The sequence below is a fragment of the Dermacentor andersoni genome, chromosome 4 (genome assembly GCF_023375885.2).
Source record: "Dermacentor andersoni chromosome 4, qqDerAnde1_hic_scaffold, whole genome shotgun sequence".
NCBI classification, from domain to species: Eukaryota; Metazoa; Arthropoda; class Arachnida; order Ixodida; family Ixodidae; genus Dermacentor; species Dermacentor andersoni.
Genome location: NC_092817.1, coordinates 90,296,759 through 90,320,855, shown reverse-complemented (window position 1 = coordinate 90,320,855; position 24,097 = coordinate 90,296,759). Strand labels below are relative to the sequence as shown.

At 43.1% G+C, this 24,097-nt stretch overlaps 2 protein-coding genes and 1 pseudogene across 2 annotated transcripts in view; 1 reads left to right on the top strand and 2 right to left on the bottom strand.

Moving 5' to 3' along the window:
- The window catches only part of PolA2 (DNA polymerase alpha subunit B), a 31,430-nt gene extending 14,239 nt beyond the window's left edge, over positions 1-17,191 (bottom strand). Inside the window, exons 1-13 of the mRNA XM_050183402.3 lie at positions 16,952-17,191; positions 16,716-16,846; positions 16,533-16,621; positions 15,399-15,453; positions 15,199-15,308; positions 12,273-12,558; positions 8,765-8,917; positions 6,068-6,130; positions 5,909-5,951; positions 3,995-4,113; positions 2,579-2,617; positions 2,092-2,165; positions 878-974 (exon numbers count right to left, since the gene is read on the bottom strand). Of these exons, the coding sequence (XP_050039359.1) occupies positions 878-974; positions 2,092-2,165; positions 2,579-2,617; positions 3,995-4,113; positions 5,909-5,951; positions 6,068-6,130; positions 8,765-8,917; positions 12,273-12,558; positions 15,199-15,308; positions 15,399-15,453; positions 16,533-16,621; positions 16,716-16,846; positions 16,952-17,075 (1,383 nt within the window). The 5' untranslated portion in view covers positions 17,076-17,191. The remainder of the gene's footprint in view (positions 1-877; positions 975-2,091; positions 2,166-2,578; positions 2,618-3,994; positions 4,114-5,908; positions 5,952-6,067; positions 6,131-8,764; positions 8,918-12,272; positions 12,559-15,198; positions 15,309-15,398; positions 15,454-16,532; positions 16,622-16,715; positions 16,847-16,951) is intronic.
- A 130-nt stretch (positions 17,192-17,321) lies between these two features.
- Positions 17,322-20,369, top strand: LOC126536445 (mucosa-associated lymphoid tissue lymphoma translocation protein 1 homolog). Its single transcript, XM_050183403.3, has one exon. The coding sequence runs from the start codon at positions 17,421-17,423 to the stop codon at positions 19,104-19,106; it is 1,686 nt and encodes a 561-aa protein (XP_050039360.1). The 5' UTR covers positions 17,322-17,420; the 3' UTR covers positions 19,107-20,369.
- Positions 20,370-23,925: 3,556 nt separating this feature from the next.
- Positions 23,926-24,097, bottom strand: LOC126537231 (U2 spliceosomal RNA; annotated as a pseudogene).

The following is a 24,097-nucleotide window of genomic DNA, read 5'->3' as shown; positions in this document are numbered from 1 at the left end:
GAAGGGTCACCATCATTACATCTTTGTCATAACAACAATTACTGACACAATGCAAAGCAAGAAATGGTGGCAACACACAGCTCCCTTTGAAAGGCTGACAAACAGACAGCAATGTAAAAGAAAGCCTTGACATGCGGTCTCCATGATATGTTAAAGGGGCCCTGAACCACTCCTCAGGCTTGGTGAAATAACATAGTCCGCAGGTAGCATGCGCTGCTGTGACCATCTCAGCCAAGTTTTTCTATCGTACGTGGTACATGGGCTCGCAAGCGGATCACGAAGTCACTTTTCTCTCAAATTCTCGCTTTTCAACAGAAGGCCCTGTCCTCAAACTCTTCTGGATGCTTTATTTCGTCGTCGGATGCTTTATTTGGTCATTCCCTTAGACGGCTGCTATTGGCCGATGACCGACATCAAGCTGCCGTGAGTCCATTGGCTAAGTGCACTGCGGCTCGCCGAGGACAACTGCGTTTGGCTTATGTTTAGCATGTCATAGGCACCAAAGGCGGAAGTCATGGCTTCTACGTTAACATCCAAAATGAAATTTGAACTGCGCACTACCGTGATATTTAAAAGGTGGAGCGTTGTGGGCATGCCCCACTGCACCGTAGCCTTCACAGTGCAAGGCACTGAAGAAGGAACGGGAGCACAGTGGAGGCTGCATTTGAGTGCCAATAACACTGCTTCTGTTAAACGCATCGAAATACTTTTTACAGCAAAGCATTTCTGAAATAGCCTATTTTCATTTCAAATACCTTTCTCCACTTCGATAAAAAGTGGTTCAGAGCCCCTTTAAAGACAGCCTAACAAGAACATGTGAAAAAAAAAGCACATGCAGAAATTAACAGCTTTTGCGTGCTTCGAGGGATACACACACCTCATATTTCTTTCCAAGTCTGAATGGTGGTGTCGGGAAGACATAGTCATGATGTACATCCTGGTTAGAGGGCACTAGGACAACCTGCGTCCTCGTTCTGCAAATGAAAACAAAATGCAGCAGATCCAACGAGTTGGAATCTATATACAGCGAAGCTTTGTGTGAGTGCATAAAGAGTCAAAACAGGAGTTCATGTTTACCGAATGTCCGCACAAAGTGACACAAAAGGCTTTGTTCAGGCATTGTAGAGAGGCTAATGCAGTGCCGCCGTTGCGGATGCACGAAGGCAGGCGTTCCGAGTTTTTTTTTTTTTTTCCCCATCCCCCGCAAGGACGGTGCCGCCACTATGGCGGATGCGAGCACTATGTGGTGGTGGTGCAAAAAACCCAGTGGCACACTCCGCTGTGACTGATTGGCCTATTTGGCAAGAGAACAGCCAGGCCGCAGCATCCATGGTCAACCCGGCGAGGTTCACAAAGAAAAGCTTTGCTTTGAAAAAATTAAAATGAATGCACAGTGTTGACCGAATTGGAAGATTTAGCTAGCTGTGATCTTGAGAACATGACATCGTGCTACTTACTAGCACAGCACAATCACGACAAAGAAGCACTGTGTGTACCAGTCACCTTTCATTTTGTTTTTCTATGCTAACTCATGTGTAATAAGAACACACAGAGGCCAAATATGCAGAGCTTTAGAATTTTTGGCAATTTCATGAGGCAACGTCAAAATGAAGCTTTGGAAGAAATGTTAGAAATGTTTGAAAGACACATGTGTAGACTGCTCTGTTGTGACAAACTGTACATGTGTGGAAACAAAATTGATTTTGGCATAGGAGAATCCTCCAAATTAGATTTGACCGTGTTCAAAGTTAGTTTGCAAGCCACAAACCAGGCATTTTACACCAACAAGCAACTATGAGCTCAATAGTGAGCTGTGTCATTACATCCGTAATGCAAGTTGTGCCTCAGTGCTGTGACCTCTGATGATGAAGCAAGAGAAATACTGGTGCTGTGCAACTGCAGTTCTCCAGAGGTGCTTCAGGCACGCTTAATCCGCAACAAAAAATGATCATCATGTCAACATGACAACAATGAGATTATATATATATAAAGGTTCGAAGAAAAGAAGGCACCACGAATGGGAAAACTGAGGATGCAGCCAACTATCTGAGCAGCAAAACTTATATCAGGCCTTTTAAAGAAACATCTTACTTTTGTAATGCATTAGCCAGTGCATCAATTTGATTTTGGAATATGGTATCATATGTATCAGGTAGGTTCCCCTTCTGAAAAGAAACAGTAGACAGAAATGTGACCATGAGGACGATTGCATGACCTGCAGATAGAAAGACATACTCATTCACTGTTGTCAATACAAAATAGTTATATCATTAAAATAGCCAGCTGCACTTGCTGACATATGCTTTGGGCCACATTGCTTTAATTAGCATATATTTAAACAGTGCATTTAAAAGTTATTCAAATCTTTCTGGCTGAAGACAGCCATGAAAACTAAACAAACTAAGGACATAATGTGCAATAGAAAGAACACGCACGCAACATGGATGAAGACATGCATATATTTACTAGGATCAATTGGTATGTACAATGCTGTTGATTTTTAATCTAAGCAATTTAGCTAGGCATTTAGGTTTCAAGAAGTAAATCACAGAGAATTGTGGCACACAATAGTACGAACCTGGATCAACTCATGACGGCTGTCTACAAAGGGTCCCATCTGGTAATAAAAAAGAGAACAGTAGGGTAATAAATATCTTTGCCAACCAAATGGTAGAAAAGCAGGTTACAGCAGCGACATTAAGATGAAACTTCTACAAATAGCCAATTTTCACAATAAGCAAGCACAACTGTGAGAGCCAAAGGACTTGACATTTGGTAGTCACAATCATGCAAAGTGACAATGAATCGAGAAAAAGCATAGGGGAAGTCATTTTTTATCTATAACTTAAAATGCAGAAATAATAAGGTAAAGGGAAATGAAAGTGGATGAACATATAACTTGCCATAGCATAACATTTAACTTCCCCTATGTTTTCTCTGGCTTCACTGTCTATCATTACGTACGATTTCAATTATAACAGGTGTGTGACAAAAATGTCACACATTTAGTTTTGGGCTCTAATACCTAATTCTGCATTTATGCAATATGTGCACTGTATTTTCAATTTACACATATATATCAAAAATTAAAAATCAATTATTTACTTATAAGCTGGCAAAACAAATCCTACAGTGCAAGAAAACAAAGACAAGCAGCAATAAGCACAAATGGTCCTGCTGCTATGTTATCTTTAGTAGCTTATGTTTTTGAAAGCAACACTTTTAATACTTCTGCTACTATTAGTGCTATTACTACAGAACTGCCGCTAACTAGCCATTGCTATTACTTCTAGCTACCACAAAATTTTCAACAAGATGTAAGTAAGGGAATCGCAATGCAGTGACATGTGAGAACAGTTGTGCCAAGAACTTAGAACATACAGCCCAACCTTTGTCTGCCAATCTATCATGCATTCGGAACAGTACTGCCGATTAACTTGGCAGCTAATTTACTCAGAACTTGAAATGGGCGTGGTAATTGCGCCGCACAGAGAAAGAAAACAAAAGGAAAATCAAATCAATTTCTAAAGTATAATAAAGTTGGCAACCCTTGTATTCGAGATGTAATACTTACATCATTGAAATTCATTATTAAAACCAAGAGGACAAGAGTTAAGCAGATACTGTTCTCCCTTAAATAAATTTAAAGTACTAAGCGGAAGTTATTTCACAATCATGCAACAGAAACAGCACTGAGAATTGGCAAAGGAAAAGGGCTCCGACTAATTCCAGCAGCTTTCCCTTATAGCTTATATTTATTTACTTGTAATACACTATCTGCTTTTTTTTTAGTTTTTTTTAGGACTAAATAATTCACACCATTTAAGTACATCTATGCAATATTCCATGTATCTGTACTTTGATTCATAGAAATTTTGACGAGTATAATTGCCAAAACGTTTCCAGCCCTGCTATGCTTCTGTTACATAATTGCAGTACATATAACTAGTATATTCTTTATTCAACTGTGAGGCCATAACACTAAGCTACACACCATAATGCAAACATGAGGCTGATGCTTCGTGATGTAGGCTGTGAAGTCAACCAAAGGCTCAAAGCTGAGAGTGTCTGATGTGGTGTATGGTCCCGCAGCAATCACCAAATGCAAAGGTCCTGAAAACATTACATTCATTGAGATCAGCTACGACATGCAATAGACACCAAGAAAGACACAACTAATTGCATGTTATGTGCTATTATGGACATACGGAATATGAACAGGCCACTAGATTAAACAAGACAGCAATATGCGAAAGCCATATTTATGAACTTCATTAAAATTGCAACTAACTTTCCTCACAAAGAATGCTCTATAGTGTGTCGAATTTCTAATCTGGCATACAAAACATGGTCAAACATTGCTATAAGAAGATTGTAAATATGAGCACTCTAATTGGTTACCATAAAATTTAGTTACACTGAAATACTCGAAATTTGGGTCTAAACATTCCAGAAATTACAAGTGCACGATGTGTCTACAAACAACCGCAAATAATTCAACCATCTGACTATGGTGCCTTTGGTACAGTTTCCATTTAATGTCACAGTCGTTCTTTGCTTTTTTCTATATTGAGGCTAAAATACTGGACATTTTATGGACATCGTTATTAAAAGTAAGACAATTTGTCACATCAATGATTTCATCACACTGAGGTTTGTTAACAACATGAAGATTTAACAGCATGTCCCCTACCACAAGGGTAGCCTTGTGCTTTTGTATTTACGATTTCAGTTTGGCTGTGTGGACATTTCTTTTTTTTTTTTTAATGAGAGTACGTGTTGATACATCCACAAACTGTTTTGAGCAACTGGATCTGTGCCGGTGTGAGTGACAGGCTCAATCAGAAGGCAAAACTTAAATTTAGACCAAACTATAACCAGCCTCACTTTCACTCCAAGAACTGGTGACAAGAGCATACTTCCAAGAATGACATGCTGCCTTTTAATTTATTGCAGTCTAATTGTAGCATAAAGGCATCCCAAAGCTTGTGCTGCACAAAAAAGGTTGCTCTTAAAGGAATACAATAGAGAAAGACTGACAGTTCAAAGAGGAACAGAATCCACTTAAAATTCTATTTCAGTTCTTTAGTGAAATATTGATATTTAGCACAGAAAACAAAGGCCTAACCTCACATTTTAAAGCTACTTAACACTTTATTAAATCAAAAGTGGTTATGGTGCAAAAAAACTCGCAGCTTTGCACGGAAGGGAAAGCATTAATTGTGATAGTAGATTAGTAGACAGCTATACACAGTAAGGCTGATCGTTTTAACAGGTGTATAAGCTGCTCTAAACATTCGCTTACTACCTAAACTAACAAGCACGATGTCATGCGCGCAGATACATACGTCTCACTCAATGACCGCAAACACTCACTATTAGAATGCTGGCATGAGGAAGAGTGGCAGCAGCATTCCACATCGTGCTGCCTCTCGCTTCGACGCGAACTAGGCATACGAGAACACAGCGCACACGAAGCTATCAGCTATCTTAGGTTGGCTAGCCTTCAAACCTACTGCAGATTACCAGCAAGATGTGATGCACATGGCCGTAGTAGAAGCAGAAAGGCGTGCCACCCTGCACCCCGCCCCCCGCCCTCCTAGCGCGTACGCATCATTCCTTACCCCTTGCGTGTGTGCAAAACGTCGGCGTGCCCTTTTCTTGCTTTCTTCCCTTGCGCGTGCGCAAACGCGACGCCACACCAAGCCACCATCCTTCTCAATTCACCCTCACATGTTTTCCCCCGCGCCTACAGCACATGGCGCACACGGCCATGATCTTATTGCACTTGGACTTTACACAGAACATCACACTGACGACAACAGAAATTCGGGTGGAGCACCCATATAATTGCTGTCGCAATAAAAGAATTGCAGCAATCATAAGGCAAAGACGGCCGGCACTTTACCTTTCAGAGGCGGCGACTGGTTAGAGAAAGGCAACATTTTGCCCTGAAAAAAGAAACCGCAGTATTGAACTAACAAATTATTGTTTGACAACGCAACATCCGTCAAACATGCCAGATCCACGTATACTGTGAAAAGGGGCGAAGGAAACATATGCTTACATCGAACAACTCTTTCAGAACGAGGGTCTTCTGAGTTGGATTGGTCCCTTTGCCAACAACTACCTGCAGCAACACAAATAAAAAAAATTTGCACATCACTTCTTGGATTGCAAAAGATAGCAAGAAACCAACTATGTTTTAAAGGTCCCTGAACCACTCCTGTTCACCCTAGACTCCCATTCAATCTCTCACACTGTTTCGTCAATGTCCCAGCACCTGTATGCTTGCTGTTGCCTGATAGATGAGAGCAGTCATTAGCTGGTCTTCCTTCGAGTGAAAGAGCATGGCGTGTTTAAAATGCACTGACAGAAGTGAAGATAAGAATTGTTGTTAAAGGGGTACTAAAGGTCTAGCTGGAGTGGCTATGAAGTCCACAAGAATGTCTCTTCTTTTGTTTAGCACTAAGCGATGACTTAATCACCAACAAAATCACAACAAAGACAGAAAGTCTTGTGCTCGGAACGCGCACCTGAAGCAAGGTAGACAAAAATTTTGAGATTCCACCCCATTGGAACATGGCCACAGTGGCCAAATGTTGAACTTACATACTCAGCAGCCAGCATTATTATAGCCACTGAGCCAAAGAGGCCCATGATTGTCACGTGATTTACATCAGCAGTAGCTCGTTTTGCATTTCTGAAGTGACACTGCCACCTCTCACATTTACATATTTATTGTTTACTGAGGATGTGCTCTGAGCAACACTAGTGTATTGGTCATTTTAGAGCATATTCTGTCAAGATAGCTGGAATTCATTTTTGCCTTTGTATAACTGTCCAATCTTGGCTTGACCAAATTTGCATCGTGAAATCTTTTCTTGTAAAGTTGACCCAAGTCTAACGGCAAATTTTCAGTTGATTTTTCATTGATACCTCTGTAAAATTTTTCATTACTTGGTATTGAATAATCATTCTCCACAGGGTCATTCATATGAAAGTTACTGTTTCTTCCACAATGAGAGAACTTTGCTTTTTGCTCCTATGTTATTATGTAATAATGCACCTGCAATTTCACATATACATAAAACTCAATTACTAGCAGAGTAACTAGTTGGGCTTGTTGGTTGAACATAGTGGAAGGCTACAATGCGAGAACCGATGAAGACAAAGGAGGCACACAAAGCACACAGACAGTGCTTAATTTCAACAAAAATGTTTATTTTACTGGTGCGCAGCTAGTTATAAAGCGAACAGTTGACAAAAAAAAAAACAAGATCACACATGCACACAGAACCTGCTCGTAGCACTATTGCACCCTGGCATTTGAATCAAGTTAACACTCTATGTTAACAACGCTATTCAAGGTCATCTAGGCATGCATTGTCACGACTGTAGGCAGCCTGTCTTTGACAAATGCAAGGTTATATCTGGCGGACAATCAAGCTTTATTAGACAAATTATCGAGGCTGTCGCAATTTCACGTGCGAGAAATAACTTTGTCAATTGTCCCTTGATAGCCTTGTGTGAAAAAGAGCTGACCTACCTTGATTCAAATGCCAGGGTGCAATAGCGGTATGAGCAGGTTCTGTGCACATGTGTGATCTTCTTGCTTTTTTGTCAAGTGTTCGCTTTAAAGCTAGCTGTGCACTGGTAAAATAAAAATTTTTGTGAAATTAAGTGCTGTGTCGGTGTACTTTGTGTGCCTCCTTTGTCTCTGTGGGTTCTCGTGCTGTAGCCTTCCACTCAATTACTACTTATAGAAAGTTCAATTTTAATTCATGACTTCAAAACCTCACCCTGTATTGAAATAACGATATGAAGCCAACGAACAATAAAGCCAAGAAAGAACAAGGTAAATTATTCACTTAAATGTGGTTCTTTCATTAATAGTCAAAGTGAATACTACATTGTATTTACTTTACCAACTTGGATTATCTACTTGGCGTATTAATTTGGTCACTCGGCAGCATGAAATGGATATATGATTTTCATACATTCTATGTGACTGCCGTGATGCTGAGTGCACTGATGATTATTTTTCCACAAAATCCCTGCAAAATAAATCAGTCACCTGGTAGCCCAGAATAATTCCAAATAATATTCATCAAGGCAGAGTTTGCACGAAACATATGACTCGCAATATGAGGACGAGTTAAGGATTTCAATGAGACTGATGGCAAAATATAAGTAAGCCAAAATAGGCCTTATTTAAACACCTGGAATAATGAATATTAAACATTGTAACCTTCTTTCTTTTCCCAAAATATCTGCTTCGCTTTCTTTGGTTTTTTTTTTCGTTGCAAGCTGTTCACCTTGGCTAGAAGAGTTTTTAGCTTCAATGTTTTGTAAATACTACTCACGAATTTTGCTGTGCCTTTAGCAATGGTCAAACAGGCATACCATTTTTTTTTCCTATGGATGATTGTGCACACAGAACCTTCTGCACGAATGCCAAAAGGACATGATGTGGACCGCATAGTGCAAGGCTTCTAAATTTTACACTATCCAGAAGTGTGCCAGTTTTCACAACTACTACCACCTCTGCACTAGTTTTCGAGAATTCAAGGACTGCGTCTATATTCAGGCAGTTTTAAGTATCCTTGAACACTTTCTTTTTTTTCCCATAAAAGCTAAGGTGTTGAATCTAAGGCTATCCATGGCCAAAATAAGAAGAAATGCCCACACTCTTGCTTTCTAAAAGAATAGACACACTAATAACAATTTATTATATTTAGGATGGAGGAGAATGCCACACTACCTGACCAGGAAAAAGAGAGTACTGCTTCAACTTGGAAACGTCCAGCTTGACAGACTGACCATTGCTAGTCTCACTACCTTCGAGGATCAGTGAACTAGCATTCATTTTCCCACAGCTGTCACACAGCACTCTTCCCGTGACAAAGCTGTCCTCCTGAAACATTAAGCAGCAAAGGCTACACACTGCTGCAACAAAGAAATCAGCAAGGCTAGAAAAACCTTGGCAAAATAACTTGAAATATGCAACATTTCTTTTTTTTTTTTTCAGAAATTCACAGGAGACGTGCAGTAACCTCGTTTGAAGACAATAACTTGTTGCACCTAAAAGCTGCGAAACAACCGTGCTGGGCTGTTTAGCAGACTGGCTTACACTGAGAACAAGAATACTGCAATCACAGTTTCTTCCAAATTGTGACACAGTGATGAGATCCAGCAGAGGAAAAGGCATGGGGGTAGGGGATATCGAGATGTGTAGTATGGAATTTAACAACACAGTACATTTATACAGTTAAGCCTCGATATAACGAAGTATCGAACTTTCTATAACTTCTTGTCGATAGAACATCATGTATTCTGAACCGCAATATAACAAAGTGCGTTTATAAACAAAGTGCGCTTAAATAAATTTTACTGCTGCAGTGAAGAAACACCAAGACAATGAAATTGGAAACTTCCATGGATGGAGATGATCAAATGGCTGAGTTACATGCAGCTGCTTGTGAATGCCCCTCTCAGATCGTGTGCCATTTGACCGAGAGCCTCCACCAAAGCGGAGCAGCGCGATGCTCCGTTTAAAGCTCAAGTGTAATAAGATACTGTCGCACCATGTGTGCTGCATACTTTAGGTGCGACTGAAAGCATGCGAGGGTGAGCTGAGATGGATGGTGGCCTGATGACTGCTGTCTTCCCACACAAGCAAGGGGAAAGGGAGGGAGGGGAGCAAGGTCACGGTAATGCAATCAAGATTGCACAAAGGCAAGGGGGTGGGTTGACACAAATTTCCTTATCAGCTGTGGCTGTGTATGGCTTGTCAGCGTGGCTGAGAGCATATGCAATCAGCACCCTGTTTTACGGGTAATTTGCCTCTGTGTGCAAGCGAAGCTGAGATGGCGTGGCATCACGCACTGTCTTCCCATGCATTTAGTGCTGGAGGTTGCATTCTCATGTTTCGGAGACAAATTGAAGCGAGAGGCAGACAAAGCATTTGCTCCCTGCTGCAGGCGCTTTTCAGAATAGCGTCGTCCCACTGTGATCGACACTGTCAGCCACGGGGGCAGAGTGGATGCGAAAGCATGGCCAGCTTCGCTTCAGACCGCCGATGTGAAGATGTCGTCGAGATGGCATGAAACTGTATCTTTTGTCGCTGAGTCTCAATTTTAACAAAATGATACTTTTTCTCATTCAAAATTGCTTTTGCCGATTGCCAGATAATGTGGAAAATATTGCAGCCCTTTCCATGTAAGAAAAATTCATTGGCAACTGTACTTGCTTGCATAAAAGATCGAATTTAAATGTAACGAAATTTCTATATAACGAAGCGAGATGCCGATTTCATCGAATTTGATATAATGAGGTTTAACTGTTGTTAAAATTGCTGTGGCAGTGAAAGGAAAGCTATGGAGACTTTCGACACAGCGTTTTTAAAAGTATATATTCCCAATGTCTCATTTGTGTTTGTTTAAGCTAGGAAACAGAAAACATAAGATTCTTCTTTACAACAGCACTTATATTAAAATCAGACAAAGAATATGCCACTCAGTCTTAAATCTGAATTTTATTTCTTCCGTTATGTTCTTTCACATCATGGCATGTGCGACACCATTGCAAGTAGCAAGTGACACTGATTCAGTGTTTGAGAATGTGCTGTCAAACTCTGCCGGGCTACTTGGTGCAGCAACACATCTACAGAAGCTCTGCCCTTTCAGCTTTACTTGCTTTTCCACAGAAAGTTGTTCATGAGTATATTCAACATGTGCCAGCATAAATGGAGAAAGAATTTGTTAGGGTACAAAGGGGTCCACTGTTAAAGGGAACACTTGAGTACAGAGCATTGTCTGGATTTCCCTCTTTCACAAGAGTGCCATCGCCTAGATTTGCAGCAGATAACCGATGGTTGGCAGCCCTGACTCCTTTCGACCACACCTGTGCAGTGCATTGCTTCCGCAGCCACTTGTAGTTATGGTACCAGCAAAGTGAGCAGCCCACATTTGAGCGTTTCCTTTAACAGCGGACTGCACTGTACATCAACATTAGTGTGAAAAATGTGCATGACATGCCACATGCAGGGAGTGCACGCATTGCAGACTTGTGCTTCAATGGTCACACTGATCAGCGTTTTGCAGGGTGCAGCAGTCAAGCGGCCCCACCTAACATCCCGAGTTCTCTCGTTCCGTCTTGAGACTTTTTTTTCTCAGCATTTTGACAGCAGTAAACAAAAGCCGCCATGTTGAAGGTTATGTGACCATGTGACTCGCTTTTTCTTGGCTGTATGTTTTTTGGCTGCCGCAAAAAATCGGTCTCGGGCACATTAGATTGGTTGCTGCACATTCCTGTCAAATTTCATAAACTGCCACTTGAAGCATGCTGGCCTTCCTTCTTGCTAGTGTGAACATACCTTTACAACTACAGTCGATTTCCATTAGTTCGACTCTGACGGAACTGACGAACACGATCAAATTATCCGGCAGGTAAAATTAAACAACATGCAGAAAAAGACCCTAAAACACGCCACCGATTCATTTGGCAGTATTTGCCAGAGTCTAACACGCCCCCAAGTCAAATTCACGCCTATTTTCCACGAGTCAAAAGTGAACAAACTAGAACAGAATTTACATTAAAGCTCCTAAACAAAGTAGAAATCTAACGCACAACCAATTTTTTAGCAATAAAAATGGCCAAGCGTCTAATACGTGCTACACACTGGCGGCCAAGTTTTTAGGTCAGCTTTCTCGCACAGTTTTCTTTTTCTTTTTTTTTTAGTGTAAGCTTTGCCGCTGTACATTCGTGTTGTGTGGTCAAGCATGCAAATGCCACAAAGACAGTTTTGGTTTCGCATGCGGTTGCATCCGCTGGCAATATTCAGGCCAATTTTGTTAAAAACAAAAAGACACACTCTGGGTAAATACTACAACCAGACATCGTGTGCTACGGTTATTGCTTGAAAATCTTCCTCGGGCAGGCCGAAAATAGGCGTTTTCGACGAGAGATGACGTGTGTTCCAACGTATTCATTGTCCCCTGAGCTCAGCCGAGACAGCCGCTGTCACTAATGGGGTCACTATTGGGGTCACCATAGGACTCATGCATATGCATGATGACTGGTCGAGTTCGAATTATCCAGCGAAGGCCAATTTTAGGATCAAAACAATGAAAATTTGTGGCTATAGAAATGCATGGGCGTTGGCCAGGTATTGGGTCAGGATCAAATTAACCCAAAAATAGAATTAATGGAAGTCTACTGTAGTACACTTCAACAAGAAAACTTACAAGGGTGAGCAGAGTTCAACTCACCAGAATGAGTTCAGAAATGTTGACAAAAACATCCTTCTCATCCATCTCTTCTTTCTGGTAGTACTCTGCCAGGTCACTGGCTGAGTCACATAGACATCCAGCTTTGTCCTTCAGCTTTTCAAACATGTACATGACATCAGGCTTGCAGACAGACCCAACATAGACTAGACCAACTTGAACATCAAGGTCGCAGCTACACGTCCACACAGGGTTCTCGACGTTCCTGAGGTGTGCAACGACAGCTCCAGAGGTGGAACGTGAAGAGTATTTAACTGATTGGTTTATACTGAAACAAAAAGAGAAAGAGAGAGACATTAGTTGAGAAATGTTTTCATAAACTGTAATGTCACAAATACTTGAGTCAAACTTCAAGGGATACTAAAGAGAAAAAAGGTTGGGCTGTATTAGAAAATTACCCTTCCAAAAGAAAGCTACTCTTACTGTGAGAGTAGGCTTGGTAAGCCAGAAAAGATGCAAAAGCGGAAGATGGGTGGCAACACTTCCTTCATGTTCCCCCACCAGCTCGCCGTGATGTCACGGACTTTGACGGCACCTGCTCAGGCCTAGTTAAATTATTGGACTACAATGGAGTACACTGTACTGTAAACGAGCCGTAGACTGAACATATCATGTTTTAAGAACATCGCTGACCGTACCACCACGTCCCAAACGCATAAGAATACTTTAAAATTTGTGACATTGCTGGAGCTTTGCAGTGAAATTCAGAAAATAGGAGTTTGGCTTTAATTTACTATTCTATTCTACATATATATATATATATATTATATATATATGTATAGTGAAGGAAATACTCTCCTAGAAAAGTATTTTGTCAGTATAAACTGATTTTGTGTTTCTCTATAGTGCCTCTTTAAGATCTGGTCAGCCTTGTTACATTGTTTTATATGAATGTTTACATATTTACGAGAACACTAGATGACAGCGCTAAGAAATGTATACAATCATGCTGTGCCCACGTATATTGACATAAATATGTACCAACAAGCTCAGTTCACCACTCTTCTACAACTCCTAATGCATCGAGCACCGTTTTCCTTTGGTCGTTTCATCACATTTGAGCGTGCGTAATGCTCTTCATTGGTGCCACTTACAGAAGAACAACTGCACTTGCGTTCGATATTGTCCCTTTTCTTTGCACTGTCCCAAAGTATTCATATAAATGTACCAATACCAACAAGCTCAGTTTAGAACTGTTCTACATTTTTTACTTGGCAAATATTAAACTGTCTGCATGTGTCGTGGTTAAGAAGTGCATGCAGAACCTGACATGTTTTCAGCATATAATCAAACACTGCACTATCTAAAACCTTCAGCATGTTCAGTGCATAACCTATTGCAAAAATTTGCAAATAAATATTTTGGACTTCCTGATCTTCACATATCTTTGTTAGAATGTTCATTCACACAATACTAAAGGCACAACAAGGTCCATAGTGGTGAATAAGTAGCTAAACATATGCTATTTCCCTCTTGTTGCACATGCAGATAATGTTAACGCTACATGGATGATGTTAACAAGATTGCATCTCTAAGGCCTTAAGTTCTGACGTCCCTCACGTGGGACTATGTGCACAAATTTAATGGCACTGCTTGAATAAAAATCCTAATTCATGAAGTTGATGCCTACTGCCTTATCTTAAACTGTCATAATTTCAAACACACAGCTTGTAAAGATCAAAGGGTCATATAAGTCGAAATAGGGCAATGGAACCACTCAAATAGCATATCAATTGAAGACAATTTTCCTTCCTCTATGCTTCTTCAAGCTTTGAAGCACTGAGTTTACAACTAAATCCAACAACAAAAACGGACATCACAGTTTTGTAAAATGCAACAGACAGTTCAAAGCAGACCAAACCAACATGTTAAATCGTGGTTTACAAGCATTTCTTACTTCAGATCTGTGAATTTTGCAATAGCTATGTCCTAAAAATAACAGCACAGTTTAAAGTTGAGCATACCAGGTCAAATTTGTTCACTTTAACAGCCCTATAGATACAGTTTACAAAACAGCAATATATTCATTTTTGTTGCAAATTTATAGAGTTCTAGCCTTCACATTTGCATTGTACTGAATTCCTAATATATTCATCAGTTTTTTCAGATGTAGGCACCTAATTCAAATGTTTATAAATCACCGTAATTTTGCATTTTTATCTAAATAAAGCTGATTTCATTGAGATTGGTTCAGCTGTTGCATAATGTGTTTCACGCGGACTTAACTCGAAAATAAGAGGTGATCCTAAGCTAAAGAATGTGTTTGGTAGGCTATTAGTTGGCTTGACACGTCTACATATAGTATACACGGATTATACAGTCAAAAGATGAGAAAAGCTCATGACAAGCGCTGCCTTTCATTTGAACTTCTTGTGCTGCGTATAGCAACATACAGGAGAAAAACATGGGAAAACTGTGGGAACAGTAGTTGTAAAGCTTATCATGTATCACCAACATCTACAATGTGCCACAGCAGTTTATTTAGGTTGGTTTTTTTTTCCCCGCGGTGTGCCGTGGATGTTGGTGGTGCACGAAGAGTTCTCCTTTCTCCCTTTTTTTGCTTTCCATAATGTTTTCTTCTATATTTTGCCATGTGTGAAATAAAACCTCCAGTTAAAAGTCAATACTTGTTTTTCATTTTTCTGCAGTATGTACATGCTGTATTACATATGTAAACTGGAGCTGAAACTTCCCCTTGAGGCTCTCAATGCCATCAACATTGCATTTATGTTGCAAGCACTGGCCCAACAGATGCATTAAATGTTGAAGCAGGGGCTTTTCTGACACGACTAGCACAATGAATGCAAATCCATACAAGCAGCCTAAAATGCTCAATAATATTACTGTCTTGAGCTTTAACAATGTGGCCTTGCAGCTAGCAGCCATATGATTTTTGCAGAAACTTTACCATTTTGGAGAGAATGATGCAGGTGAGAAGACAACAGAAGGGCTTCCTTTGGAAGACACAAAGCGCTTACTAACAGGTGCTTCAGGAGTTCTTTGGTGCTTCTTCAAACTCTAGAATAAAATATACAGGAATTGATAAGATTTCAGGCAAGCATTGCAAGTGACAGGATACTGCAGTGAAACAAGACTGATTTGCCCAACCTCTTTGCTGGCACCATAGCTTTCCAAGATTTCATCACCAGCGTCATAATCATTGCTGAAAATATCGAACAAAATGTATTAAGGTTTATAAAGTTAAAATCTACTTCACTGTTGCAGCATATGCATGCATCAAATAATGGGAATGATGGAGTTTAACATACAAAGCCCTTGAAAAACACTGTAATAAAGTGCTATGCCATAATTTTGACCACCTGAGGATTCTTTACTTGTGGGCAAAGTCACAATACAGACGAATTTTTGTATTTTCCTGCTTTACAATGCAGATGATGCGACTGTAAATTCATCACTCCATGTACAACAGCAGAACGGCATAGTTGGTGAACCGCCATTGCTGAATGCAGTTGCAACAATTACTTGTCTCATGCTTCCCGTAATGTAAGCAGAATTCCTGGTACAAATAGTCCAAGTTGGCATAACAAGTCTCAAAACTAAGCCTTTTATATGTGACTTATGCAGTCTCTAAACACTGCAAATGGCAGCTCAACTTGCCCGAAGCCATAAGGTACGTGAATATGTGAACTGCATATGGCATCAACTTCTGCTCTCGTTGTTAGTGTCACTGCGTGTAGGTGAAATGTGCTACTATAGTGAACCAAAATAAAAATGTTAAAGTTCCGCAGCAGCTTATAGACACAATAGTTTAATGTTTACTGTTTGTTACTGCATGTACAAAAAATGGGCTGGCATATTATATACAGCATCAGGAGGTCCCAATGTGAGAAATTCCCAAGGGGACCTCCTATCATTACTGGGTACATAAGAGTATTAGAGCAGCAAGAACAGGGCGAAAAAAAAAAAGAAAGAAGGCGTCAAGAAATACAATCGGTAGGGAACACGTTATTAAGAGTAAACAAAAGTTAACAAGAAAACATGGTGGGCACCGACCATCAAAAGACATTGTTATGTGTACACGTTGCACATGTGAATGTGTGCAAAGCTAAACATTTTTTTTATTGACTTTTTAAGCTTCAGTTGCGACGTTCTTGTCTACGATATAATACAGGAGCCGCAAAAGTATTTACTTCACTTAAGTATACAGCCGCTCCATGTCCATAAGTATCTCGCCTGTAAATAGTGCACAGTTCGCTTAAAGCTCCATCACTACTTACATACCTGCTTGCGCTTGCGGTGAATATCCTCGGAGCAGTCTTTCTTGAAACCGGCGTTTTAGCAGAGGATTTGGAGTTGTCTTTCGCTAAAACCTAACATATGGTAAAAAGTGAGAGTAAATCCAAATTATGACAGACGTTGTATGTCTACGCAATTGGCAAAGGTGATCTCAAATCGAACTCTTACCTCTTGTTCCATTTGATCTAGCAGTGCCACTGTCATGTCGCCGACGTGGATGCCCTTTTTAATACTGAAAGCGATCCACGATGACGCGATCGTCTCGGGTGCCGACTCGTAAACAAGGCACAGCTCGCTCACTGCGTGAAATATGTGTCACAGAAACAAGCAAGAAACAAAGTTTGCCGCTTTGAAGAACGCACGGGAGTCCCGACAACACGATGGGCAGGACGAAGCGTACTCACATTTCGACAGGCAACTGGGCGTGATTTCCTCGACTCCAAACACTCCCAGTTCGTCCAAAAACACTTCCTTGTTGTCTCCAGAATAATCATTTCCTAACGCGCTTCCAACAGCGTCGACAGACATTGTGTCGATGTAGGGTGAAAGCCCGCCGAAAAGCGAAACCTACAACGTTTTCCCGCGAATGGTGTCGCTGTTCATTGGTACGACAAACATAGAATCTCTGCTCTCAGCTATTCACAAGCAAGAAATATAAATATAGTAGCATGATACAATAATTTAGTTGGCAGTGCTCTTTATGGTTTATGTTAGTGTAGCTTAAGCTGTCACATAGAAGTAGATAATTTACGTCAGACAAGCCGCAGGCAAGACAAGCGGAGACACTTGCCCATCCGGCCCTTGCCATTGCAGACGGTTGTGTTCATAAATGTGAGTAAACGCTACCAGTCGGTTTAATGAAAATTTTTAACTATGTCAGCTCTGCTGAGTAACGTATTGTCTTTGAACAAACCTTTAACGTATCAGCTAATACGGGCATTAAGCTCCGACGAGCTCTGGAGAAGTTTACGATCGGTTATTCCAGACACCTACCTCAGTGCAACGTTCTCGCCGGCTTCAGCCGATGATCTCGTGCTTGCATTGCAGAACAGTTTCGTCTCACTTCATGATCTCGTAAGGTGGCTGGAACTCGTAAATGCGTTCGACGCATTGCTTCTTCTGAAACCCGATGAGCCGGTCGTCATTCGAGAGAATCCTCAGCCGCGTCTCGAGTTGGAAGCGCGGGCCGACGTTGTGCTCCGGCTGACATGCCGTGCCTCGTCATTTCCCCCGCCAAATTACCAGTGGTTTTACAACGGTGAGCCACTTGTCTGTAACCAGTCGACTTGCACAGGCCCTGTCCTCGAGATCCGCAGCCCTACTCCAGCACATTCGGGAAATTACACATGCCGGGCCTGGAGCGTACGGGGCTCTGAAGCTTTCTCTAAACCTTGTAAAGTAATAGTGAAATGCCCTGCTTCATGCGACAATGCTTCGAGAGAGCTGGCACCTATTTCCGCGACCGACAAGGTTGCCTTGATCATTAGCAACTCCAGTTATTCGCTCGGTGAAACGCTGCCTCTCACAGAAAACGACGCAGAAAGCTTGGGCAAGGCGCTTGCAGCGCTCAATTTCCGCATCATAGCGTTTAAGAATCTGCGCAGAGGCGACATTGTGTACGCGTTAAACATATTCCTGCAATTCCTTAAGCCTGGCTCGTACAGCCTTTTCTACTACGCGGGCCACGGATTCAAAGAAGACGGGCGGGACTACATTCAGCCGGTCGACTGCGATGACAACGCTCCCGCAGAAGACTGCGTCTGCTTCCAGGAGATCGTTGAAGAAATAAGAGCAGCGCCGTGCAGCCTCAACTTGATCATGTTAGACGCTTGTAGAGACACCAGGGAGCAGCCGAGCTCATCAACTGTCGGGTCGACTTCACGAACTAGTGGGATCAAACCGCAACATGTTCGAAGAAGCACTATCGTCGTTTATGCAACGTCGCCGAGCACTTCGGCCGTCGAAGTTGATGGTCATCCGAATGGCCTCTTTATGGAGCATTTCAGCAAACATGTGGGCAAGTCAGCCAGTGTTCATGAGGTGATCCTCCAAAGTTTGAAGGATTTTGAAAAGCACAAGCTTGCCAGCATGCAAGTGCCGGTGGTTAAGTACGACATTCCAGGTGACCACTCCCTTAGTGACGACATCCTGGACAGCTCAGTGTACCACCAAAACAACAAGCTGTGGTTATCTATCAGCAGTCTGCCATCAAACAAGGAGTTTCAGATTGGTGACACAGAGCACACATTACGCATTGAATTTTCGTGCGAAAAAGAGGTGTTTTGCAACAGCATGGTGGTGGTTGCATCTATTGTGCCTTACATGCCAAATGTCCATGTAGACTTGCAAGCAATAGAATGTTGTGGTGGCACTGTGCTGCATCGCTCAAGTTCTGTTGTAGTTGTCTGTGACTTGCAGAATGTGATGTCACAGGTGCATTTAAAAGTTGCTCTAAGAGATCTAAACTCAACACGAACCCTGTACCATAGGAACATTAACTGTGGCTGGCCTCTGGTTACTTCTTGGCGTTTTTGTAATGAAATAACTTGTGCTGACTGAGATTATTCGTTTAATGTTCATGCAAAATGACTGCAATCATTTTCACTTGTTTAGTTATTGTATTGTTGTTACTTTATTGACTTTACGCAATTGCAGAAATTGCGGAACATACCATTTTGTAGCTTTTTTTTTGTTTCTACTATAGTCATTTAACTGACCACAAATGTTTGCGAAAACTGATTCCCTGCCGGATTGTACTCATACCACTTCACATAATCATTTATTCATATGGCTGCTTGCTTTAAGCTTGTTCTTTAATGAAACGTATGCTGTTCTGTATGTTGTATGTATGCATGATTCCAAAGAATGTACGCACTGTTCGCTTGACTTTGCTGAGTGCTGGTAGCCTTTGCCTTATGGGGGTATGAACCATTGCATACCCCCGTAACAGTCCAGCTTTGTATAATTTTGGTGAGTCTGACTCTGAGTCAGGCCGGTTGAGTAGAATTTTGGTGAGTCTGAGTGCGATTGAGGGGGCCTTAGTCAAAAAATAAATTTTCTGGGTGAGTCCAAGTGAATTCTGTTTATTTTATCGACGTATGGTTATTTAAAACAAAAAAACATAGCTAAAATTGTGGCAATGATGCCAACGTGAAGTTTATCCAAGCGGAGCGCATTGTGCGTGAAACGATTGTAAAAGAAGAAAAGAAAGAGACCCAGCATGGAACCATGTGGTCGCCATGTTGTCAGCAGCACAACACCCGGATCTACTCTGCAACCTCAACTTCACTGCACCCTCAATGCACCCCAACCTCAATGCGACTTACTTAATCATGTCATGTGCCACACATAAATAAACACGTACTGTGCTGGCTTTTATTCATTGTGAACAAGGTTCCCATAGGGGAGCCTGAACGTTAAAATGAATTTAAACACGAGCTATAGCGAACGTGAAGGACTGCCTGGACAAGGACAAGTTCCCAGGCATCGTATGCGTCTTACCTTGTGCAGATTGCTCGTAGGTCTACAATGGCGAGACTGGAAATTTCAGGAGGCGCCTTCAACAGCACAGGAACGATGTCAATAAACAACACATTGTGTGTCCTGGCCAAGCACTGTAGAAGTACATGTGACTGCCAAGGAGAATTGTTCATCCAAAGCACACCACCCACCCTTAGTCGTAATGACAGCACTCTTCCAAGCTAGTGCATGCCAGATGCCTTAATGATGTCATGCGCCTTACATAAAAACTGTGCAGTGTGCCGGTTTTCAGTCATTGTGATCCTGTGGGGAAGCCGCAACATTAAAACACTTTAAAATATATTGGTGCGCGTCCTGGCCCCTTCCTTTTTTACTATGTATCATACTGACAAGACGGGTTTCAGTCACACACTCAAGTTTGTGATATTACGGAATGTGTGCGATGATCCCAGAGATTGTGCAATACCCGGAATGTGATCCCAGGGTGGAGGGAGGGGGGAATACCCTGGCCGGCTTACGTCCATATAGGCGACAGGAATGTGTGCGCCGATCCCAGAGATAGTGCACCACCGGGAATGCGTTCCCAGGGTGGGGGGGAGGGAGGGATACCCTGGCCCGCTTACGTCTGTATAGGCGACAGGAATGTGTGCACCGATCCCGGAGATAGCGCAATACCCCGGACAAAAAGGATGCTCAACCACCATGCCTCATCGAAACGGAGGGTGGATTCCTAATTTGCTGTGGTCGTCTTGAGTGGTTACCAGTCTGGCAGGTGCACCGCAGTACTTACAGGACCCTTCGTGTGTGTGCATGTCTAAGCGAAACGAAGAATGGACTCCTAATTTGCTATGGTTGTCTCGAGTGGATGCCGGTCTAGCGGACGGGCCGCAGTGTTCACAGGCCCCTTTTTGTGTGTGCGTGAAAACCCTTTCCGCGAACTGTCAAACTCTAGCGGAGAACGCTTTCCGCAAACCAGACAGAACGCCCGGGCTGCCGCCAGTGGAGGCACGCTTGTGAAGACGTCAACTGGGAGAATGGATCAGCTGCCCATCCACAACCAGACGTCCTTTCCGCGTACGAACGACGCACGTAAGAGAAGGGATCAGCTGCCTACGATCCCCAGGACCCGCGGGTTACCACTAGCGGAGGCACGCACGTGAAGACGTCAACTGGAAGAATGGATGAGCCGCCCATCCACAACCATTAAAAAAAAAAAGATGGCCAGGCTTAGCTTGGTTAAGCCAAGAATGCGTTGCATATTGTGTTGGGACCCAGCTTTTCCTCCGGCTGTCGTGACGTCACGTCACGTGGTTGCGCTAAAGGTCAATGGTGGCTGCCCGGCCGCGCCCAAGGGCTGAACTGAGTGATTGCAATATGCAACGCATAAAAATGCCAAGTGAGAATTTACGGAGTGAGCTTGTCGCGGAGACGGTGCCCCGGGCGATAAGTATCCCCGCTGCAGCGTTTGCGAAGTGTGGATGCTCCCTTGCACTCGTAGTACCGTTTATGGCTCATACCCCCAATGGTGGCTGCCCGGCCGCGCCCAAGGGCTGAACTGAGTGATTGCAATATGCAACGCATAAAAATAAGATTATGGGGTTTTACGTGCCAAAAACACTTTCTGATTATAAGGCACGCCGTAATGGGGGACTCAGGAAATTTCGACCACCTAGGATTCTTTAACGTGCACCTAAATCTAAGTACACGGGTGTTTTCGCATTTCGCCCCATCGAGATGTGGCCGCCGTGGCCGGGATTCGATCCCGCGACCTCGTACTCAGCAGCTCAACACCATAGCCACTAAGCAACCACGGCGGGTCCATCCACAACCAGACGCCCTTTCCGCAAACCAACGACGCGTGAAAGGGAAGGGATCAGCTGTCTACGATCCCCAGGACCCGTGAGTTGCCACCAGCGGAAGCAAGCTCGGAAAACGTCGTCCTGGGAAAGTGGGTGCCGCCGCCAAGCACCGTGGGATTCGGTGCATGTCACGTGACGTTGACGTGAGCAAGATCCCGCCTACGATTTTAGTGCGCCTATTTAAAGGGCCCCGCAGTGTACTTTTTCACTTCATTCGCTTCTTATCTTTCACCAACTATTGAATAAACCGTGCAAGTTTCGCACTAGAAATCATCTAGTCCCTGCCTGATCGCCATGGTCTACCGGACGCCTGCAGTCCGCCGACAACGCCACGCTACCCAGTAGTAACGTCGCTCGAGATTCGAGAAACGGGCGTGGCAACAACTGGTCGGCAGCGGTGAGGTACGCTACCCTGAAGAACGCAACAGTTCCCAGGGCAGTTGAATCCAGGAGATAGTGCTATAAAGGGCATGTGGTCCCAGGGTGGTTGGAGCGGGGAATACCCTGGCCGGCTTACGTCCGTTTAGGCGACAGGAATGTGTGCGCCGATCCCGGAGATAATGCGGTACCGGGCATGCGTTCCCAGGGTTGGGGGAGGGGGAATATACCCAGGCAACACCACCTTATAGACAAGAGAAGGCCTGAGCGCTCGGCGAGTGACGTCACGGAGAAGAGGCCGGCGGTGTGCTCGGGGATAAGGGTAGAATTACGGTATCGCGCCCTTATGGGCAACGCTAGCCAGAGCACAGTTATTGTTTTTAGGTATAGTTGAGCAGATGGCCCGCAGAGAACAGAGGGTGCTCCAAGACTATTTGATTTATGCAAAACTATTTGCACGCTGCATTATTAAAAAGCCCGTCCATAAAAAAATGAAATGGTTCAACCTTAGGGCTGAGAACGAATTTCGGGTAAATGATGACAGGGAGCGTGGCTTATATTTAAAAGTCACAGTGCTGCCCTCTTCTTTAGAGTTGCTTCTTTGCCTTGAGTTATCGTCGGCATCAAAGAGTTTGCCGTTCATGGGACCACAAAAGTTCAACAAAATGTTATCACAGCACCGTAACACATATCTCATGACAACTTCACTGGTGTGCCCTTCTTCACATTCGGGACACATGTATTTATTCCAGTCTAGATTAGGCTCTAAACTAATAATTTCGCTTTCGAGGCATTATTACATACAGTACCGCAGTCCACATATTTACAACACCTCAAATGAGTTAGCAATGAAGATACAAAACATTCGTGCAACTATTTACAAAGAAACAGCTGCCTTATTCCGCAGAATACCACCATTTCTCTTCTTTACCTTAGCATTGGCACCCAATATTCTGTCATTGATCCTGCGGAAACATGAACGCATGATTGATTTTTCGGCCCCGATTTGTAATTACTCCAGCCATTGGGCACGCAGCACTTATTAGGCATATCCTGGCATGAACGTAATCCACATTCCGCGGCAATCAAGGCTTGCCGGACACACAACCGCAATCGCAGAATAAGCGCAGATACTACATGCACGGTTCACGTCCAGAAAAAAGGTGCGCTCGGAAGCATGTCGAAACATGCCAGGACTTTTCTAACCGCGAAGCTATCCAACGAGTGGCAGGGTTCCCGGAAATAATCGAATTGTTATCGCCGTCGTCGCCCACTCGGTCTTCCGCGTCTCATTATCAACACGGGTGCGTCGCTCGTAGGTTCGTAGCACGCTGCACGGAACTTCTATGTGGGCCTCTTTTGCGTGACGTAGCTCAAGGAGAAAGGGTACAGCCAGAAGGCCTTAAGTTCTCTATGATGTGTTGACCCAGGCCGGCTTACGTCCGTATAGGCGACACGAATGTGTGCGCCGATCCCGGAGATAGTGCGATGCCGGGCATGCGTTCCCAGGGTGGGGTAGGGGGAGATACCCTGGCCGGCTTGCATCCGTATAGGCGACAGGAATGTGTGCGCCGATCCCGGGGAGATAGTGCAATACCGGGTGTGCGTTCCCAGGGGGGTTCCCTGGCCGGCTTGCGTCCGTATCACGGCGCGTGAACAGGAATGCGTGGGCCGATCCCAGAGATAGTGCAATACCAGGCCAACCCGCGGTGGAGGTGAAGCAGGCTTCAAGCAGTCCGCCAACTTCCAAAAATAAGTCTAATACCTTGGGTCCAAATAGAACCACACGTTCGGTGTTGTAGAAGAAACGCTAAATATATAACGTAAAACTAT